This window comes from Elephas maximus, chromosome 8 (genome assembly GCF_024166365.1).
Source record: "Elephas maximus indicus isolate mEleMax1 chromosome 8, mEleMax1 primary haplotype, whole genome shotgun sequence".
Classification (NCBI taxonomy): domain Eukaryota; kingdom Metazoa; phylum Chordata; class Mammalia; order Proboscidea; family Elephantidae; genus Elephas; species Elephas maximus.
Window position 1 is genome coordinate 126,002,294 of NC_064826.1, and position 6,963 is coordinate 126,009,256.

A 6,963-nucleotide genomic window follows, 5' to 3' on the forward strand; every position below is an offset into this window, starting at 1 on the left:
ACCTCCGCCCATATCATATCTGCCAAAGCAAGCCATACAGCCAAACCCAGCTCCAGAGGGGCAAGGAAGGCAGCTCTTCTGTGGCGGTGAGGTGGGGCAGCAAATCTTTCCTGAACATGATGTTTGCTGCCACAGTGCCTAGGATTACAGCCAACAAGTGGCATCTCTGCATGGCGGGCCAGGCAGGTGGGCTCCAGAGTTGCCAGTCCTTACAACCTCCTGCACGACACCTTGACTGCACACGTGTTGGCTCCCAGGCATGCACACCCATGGCCTCTCTGCACATTGACTGCATCTGTACAGTCACCCTCACACACGCATTCAGAGCCTGATAGACCTCTCCATGTTCTCATACACACTCATCACTTGTGAGTAATAGTTAATATGCTCACTGCTAACCAAGAGGTGGCAGCTTCAAGTCCACCAAAAGGCACCTTGGAAGAAAGGCCAAGCTACCTACTTCCAAAAGGTCACCCATTGAAAACCCTTTGGAAAACAGTTCTCTGACACCTACGGGGTTGCCATGAGTTAAAATCGACTCCACAGCAACTAGTTCATCAGACCTGAGTGCGGTCGTACCCAGCTTAACCCACATACTCAACTCCACTGTGCCCTCGCTCCCAGCACACTCGCTAACTCCAGTGGTAGTTCTGGGGCTGCCATTCCCCCTAGAGATAACCATCTGATCTTCAATGCATTCTAGAGGTTTGGATGCTGCCAAGAGATCGCTGATCACTTAGTCTCAGAATGTCAGGCTGGAGGGATTCTCCCACTACGATGGCACTGTGATCCCAATGCTCCCAGGAACACAGGCCACCTTTGCCCCAGGCAAAACCCCTTGTTCTTACCGGAACATACCTGAGTTCCTGAGGGTGTCGCAGAACCCCCTGGTCACTCAGCAAGATGCTTCGAAAAAGGATTCCTGGTCAGTTTTGCTTTAAGCTGGGAAACCATGGAGAAGTCGGCTCTGAGCAGGAGAAGGTGGATATTCCTAGCAGAAGCCTGATATTGTCAGCAGGGGTGATTGCTAGTGAGGGGAGCATCGAGAGGTTGGTGCCAAGACTTTGGGTTACAACTGAGGAAACTTGGGGACAGCAGATTTGTCAGTATCACACGTGACCCTGTATTGTGTTGATCCGTTACTAGATAAAAACTAGTGTGATACAGTGCTTCCTAAAGGTACTATTTTCCCTCCCCCCCCCCACTTACAAAAGTACCACACAACGTGTGACCTTAGAACAAATTTCCCCTGTTTTCTCAAATTCGATTCTCACAACAACCCTCTTATGGAGACTGAGCTACTTCATTTTATAGATGAGAAAACTGAAGCCCAGAGAGTTGAGCGACCTACGCAGGGTAGTGATGGATTCTCTTTTGGAATCCATGTCTTTGACAGCTTTCAGGCCAGACCAAGGGTCTTTGTTCATTGTTAATCTCTGCAGTGTGTTGTACTGTAGCAGGTTCATAAGAAAATGGATTTTTTCTTCCCTAAAACTTGGAGTCAGAACTCTGAGAGCACCTGTGCACATGAGCATAGAGTCTTCACACCTGAGGAGGGTGCGGCTGACTGTAACTTGTAGGCCACAGCCATTGGTGGTGGTATTCTTGTTGGCTGCCGTTGAGCTGACTCTGACTAATGGCAACTTTATGTACAACAGTAAAAAATGTTGCCTGATCCTGTGCCATCCTCACAATCACAAACATTTCGAGCCCACTGTTGTGGCCATTGTGCCAATCAAACTCACCGAGGGTCTTCCTCACCCTGACTGGCCCTCTACTTCACTAAACATGATCTCCTCACCTAGCAGTTGGTCCCTCCTGTTGATGTGTCCAAAGCAAGGGAGTGGAACAATGTTCATGGCTACTGGTAAGAGAAATTATTTGCTTTGAAGATGACAAAGCCAGTGTCTACATCAGGGGTCAGCAAACATTTTCTGTAAAGGGCCAGATACTGAATATTTTGGGCTCTGTGGTTACTACTCGAGTCTGCTGATATAGTGCTAAAGCAGCGATAGACATTATGTCAGTGAATGCACATGGATGTGTCCCCATAAAACTTTGTTTATATCACATCTGCTGATGTAGTGCTAAAGCATCCATAGACATTATACCAATAAATGGGCATGGACGTGTTCCAATAAAACTTTATTTACACAACAGGTGACAGGCTGAATTTGGTCTTCAGGCTGTGGCTTGCCAACCTTCCATCTAGATTTATATAGGCATTTCAAGTGTCTTGGGAGATAGAAGACTCAATCCCCATTGTTTGATACGTGAGAGTGACAGGCACCAAATTAAAACAAATATAAGTGCAATGGGTGAAACCAGCCATATGTTGAAATGATCAAAATGTTTTAAATGATTGGCTGAGCTTATCAAGATTGAATTATAATGGGCCTAAAGACAACTACTCTCCAGCTAATTTTATTGAACATTGTTTAACAAAAACCCACTAATATTAACCTAGAGAAAGAGAGAGAGCCTGAGATTCCAGCTTTCCTGTGATTCATCGGGGCCCATCATGGTCTGGGTGGAATGGCCCCCAAGATGGTCAGCTTCCCAATACTTATCTGCCAACCTTCCTTTTCCTGATCTACCTTCCCTAGTTTGTTCTTCTAGGGAAGAGTCATCCTGGATTGTGCTGATGAATATTCAAGTTGTTGGAAAAAGTTCTTCTTGTAAACAATAAAATGGTGTCTGGTTTATATGTTAGTCTTTTAGTAGATGAGTCTCATTAGTATGAGTCAGTCCCTGAACACTTGATCCCTCTGAGTGAATGAGCCAAAGGATTTCTGGCCTTCTTGTGCTGAAGTCCAGCCTGGACTATGGATCACACAGCATGCTGCTCTTGGAAGCCTGTTTGAAGGTTGGTTGGCATTGTGGCATCCTTATCATGCCTTTTTCTGACTATGACATATTTATATCCCTCTTGACCCACCAAGCATGTGTCTGGTGTCGTTTATCTGCACTTACATGTGTCATTTGCAGGGTACAAAAAGATGTACTACAAAAATGATGTCCTGGAAAGTGGCTGTGAGCTATAAAAACAGGGATGCCAGTCAAGAGGCTCATTTAGCAGTGTGTTTAAGAGCCCTAGAGCTGGAAATGTTTGTTTTAACTATTATATACTCCAGCAGAGACAAAAATCAAGTTCTCATAGCTGCAGGAAAGATGATAATACGCTCAGATCCCTCCACCTTGTTGTTCGGGTCTCTGGAATTTAGGGCCTCTACTTAACCACCAATTTATTAAGGATAAATGAAATAACCCAAGCTAACTTTAACTGCCCTAGTTTCCTGCCTGAACTCCCAACAAAGCTATTCCCTATGCCTATGTGAAAAATGAGGAAATATGAGGATTAGGGGATCAGGGAGAGATGGAAGGGCCAGTGGAGAAGTGGCCTGGATTATTCCACAGATGGCATGCCAGTGAGTATTAGCCACAAGCTCTTAGAAGTTGGGTTCTCTGAAAAGTTGGGTTGAGCTTGATTCTTTTAAAGAGATCAGCATGGGATGGACAGAGAGGAAATTGTGGGCAATGAAGGACTCTTTAGGCCCTGATATTTTGGAGTGGGGGCAGAGAAAGGAATTTACTAGTGGTTTGAACTACATTTTTACAAGAAGCAAGCCTGATAGGAGGTTCTCAAATACGAATAACCCACCAGTGTTGTCCCCCATCTGACCAAACCAGCAAGGGCCTTATACCCTCATCTCCCTCAGCCACTGGGTGTCGGCTGCCTTGGAAAGGGCATGACCTGATGCAAGCACTCCTTGCAGCTGAGCAGCAACTCTCTCCCTGGAGGTGGACCTAGGCTACACATCCACATGCCTACCACACACTTTGTGCCCATAGCACGCCCCTACTTTTGGATTTTTACCTTGAGAGGAACATCGGAGATCTAGCCAGATGTCTGGTGAGGGCGGAAAGCCTGGGTTTATCAGCTTAGCTCATGACCCACTTTTCCTCTTCATGGGTTAGCTGCTAAGCGGATTTTCTCCTTGAGGCACATGGTAGCCTTTGCTGTTTATCATGAGTCCTAGGGAGACCCATGGAATTTCAATATTCATCTGGAAGTCTCAAGTAAAACAGAGGTGGATTTGCTGCTAAGAGTCAATTGGCGTGGGAGGTAAATTAACATTTATTGGGCACCTACAAAAATTTTTTGTTTTTTTTTACTCTATGCTAGGTGCTTTTTATTTGCACAGTTTCGACATTTCCTACAAACACCACAAAGCATTCGTTAATATCTTCACTTTACAGAGGAGAACCTGAGGCACGTAGAGGTTAAATCATTTTCCAAAGATCCCAACGCTAGGAAGCAAAAGCTAGAGAGAAGACTCCATGGGCAGGATTCATGACTGTTTTGCTCACTACTGCATTTCTTGTACCTGTAAAGTATGTGGCTTAGAACAGATGACAGGTTTTTTTTTTGTTGTTGTTGAATGAGTGAGGAGTGGCAGGACAAATATTTGAAATCATGTAAGTCTCATTTAAATGCAAGTCTTCTGTTTTTATCATGTGAGTACATGGCCTTCGGGAAAACTTGTGGGAACCAGGGAAAGAAAAAACAAAAGCAAACCCCTTGAGTTAATCAGAAAACACACAATTTGGATGCCTCTCTGGCTGTGGCAACCCAAGCTGCAGAGCCTCAGTGCAGCAGAGCTGTGTCTCCACTACCCAAGGCATTGGGGCAAGACAAATGGTAGGAATGTTCACAGACCTCCATACTACCCATTGTCTACATCTATTCCCAGAGAATGGTTGTGAATTGTAGGTTTTAGGAGCCAATTGTGAGTGATGAAGTGCTAGATGGATTCTGGCCAACTCACCTGAACCAGAATAACATTGCCTGCTCTTCTATTTCTCAGATTTCTTGGTAAGAGACTGAGTGAAGGCAGCACTAGTACTGAAGTGGACATCTGGCTTAGATTGCTTTTCAGACTCAAGAACCAGACTAGGGGTGGATTTTCTGACCTTAGTTGAGAATCATAATCCCTCCTCATGGGTCCTAACTGAGCCAGTGATATGGGCCATGTGGACCTCAGAGCATCCAGGGGCTTTGCTGCTGCTGAATTACCAATAACAGGATTTGCCACTGGAAGGCTGAAACTGTACTTACTCAAAACTCACAAGGTAGTTTCTTACTGAGGAATATAACTTCAATTTCTCATTATTCCCTGCTAGTCTTGATCTTTCTGGAATCATCTGTAACTCAGCCAACACGTCTGCCAGGATGTACTGCTCAGAGGAGTTTTGGCAGGTGCGCTGTCAGATGCCAGAGGGCTTTAGGGAATGGGCTGTCTTTGGGGGAGGTTGTGGAGCAGGCTTAGGACTGGCAGGAAATCAGCAAATTCTCCCTGAGGCTCTCTTGAGTTGGTGCTGAACATTGTTGAACAATGCATTTTTACTAAAAAGGATTTAACTCTTTTATTTTAGATGAATAATATTTTTCCTTTTCACTCATGCTTCCAGGTGTCAACTTCATCCTGTTTGCCAATTTCCTGATGTTTCCATCTTAAAGCTTTTCTGGTTTCTTGTACAGGACCCTACAGTGCATGCCTACCTCTTTGGGAAAGATCCAACAGAACCTTCCTGAAGAGTTCAAGCAAGTGAGAATTGAAAACTCACCCTTATTTGAACAGCCCTGAGGGACTTTCATCAACATAAGCACCTTGGAATATCTTTGGTTCAACTTTAACAATGTCACTGTGATCCACCCAGGAGCCCTGGAGCAGGTCAGAATTGAGAAGGCTGAGACTGGAGGGGAAAAAACTCTGTTCAGTACCGTGGACAGCGTTCTGCGTCACCCCCCCTTTCCTAAAGAACGGTCTTGGACATCAAACACAACAGGACTGATGTGCTCCCTGAGCTGGCGCTTCAGTTCCTGGTCATCCTGACCTACCTTGACCTATCCTCCAACAGGCTGACAATGGTATCCAAGAGTGTCTTCCTGAACTGACCTGCCTACCAGAAAGGCCAGCAGGCTGGCTATGGGGCCGAACTTCTTTCCTGCATGGTGCTGGCTCTGCACAACAACCCCTGGGCATGTGGCTGTCATCTAAGGGGACTTGTCCAGTTTGTCAGGTCCATCAGCCTACCAGTCATCCTAGTCAATTCCTACCTAATGTGCTGGGGTCCGCTCTCCAAGGCAGGGCAGTTTTTTCATGAAGCTGAGCTCTGTGGTTGTATGAAGTCACAGATATGACTGAGCTCCCTCCCACCACTCTCTAATGTGGCAGGACTTGGCACGGTCTCACCCCCCTCCCCCCTCAGGTGGGAACTCCTCCCGCATTGACCACATCTGCTGGTCCCTGAGGTTTGGCCACCCCTCCCTTTCCCATGGTGTTTCATGCTGGCAACTTGGCCCTTTCTCCCCACATCCCAGTGTGAGAGCTGCCCGCATGTCCAGTCTCCAAGCTTGCCTTTGCCTTAGCTCAAGTTCCTGGGCCGGTGTTGGAGTCTGGTTCCTCCTGGGCCCACCTGGTGCCCTGAGGCCACACTGCTTCAGAGGCTCCCGGGCCCAGGCCAGCCCTCCCGATTCCTGCCTGGGCTGGGCCAGGTTGGGTGGTCTTCAATTCTAGCTTCAGACCCACTGTACCCCAGGCGGCCCTGGGCTTGTTGCTGGGCAGAACATCCCAATCCAGGCCCATGATTGCCACACTCAGGTAGACCATCCCTGCCCAGGTGCTGCTGTGAGAAAGGCGACAGGGTTGTGAGTCTCCCACAGAGTTGATGCAGGGGTTGGGGGCCAGCCTCCTGCAGAGCTTCCAGGAGCAGGCCCTGCATGGCTGTGTCAGAAGAAAGGTCTCTCCAAGTCAGCTCACACGAGCACAAGCAGGAAGCAGGAGGTCAGCTTGGCCTTTGGTTGACAAATTTTATTTACCATTTACCAGAGTTCGATTGCATGCAAGTTGTGAGAATGGCCATGCTCCATAGGGAGGGCAAACGTGACCCAACCCAGCC

The 6,963-nt window shown here is 47.1% G+C and overlaps 1 protein-coding gene across 1 annotated transcript; it reads left to right on the top strand.

Moving 5' to 3' along the window:
- The first annotated feature begins 116 nt into the window (after positions 1–116).
- On the top strand, positions 117–6,205 carry LRIT2 (leucine rich repeat, Ig-like and transmembrane domains 2). The gene is given in 5 exon segments (XM_049893568.1): positions 117–186; positions 5,134–5,260; positions 5,543–5,737; positions 5,739–5,817; positions 5,819–6,205. Coding segments are annotated over 5 exon segments (858 nt in total).
- The last annotated feature ends 758 nt before the right edge of the window (positions 6,206–6,963 follow it).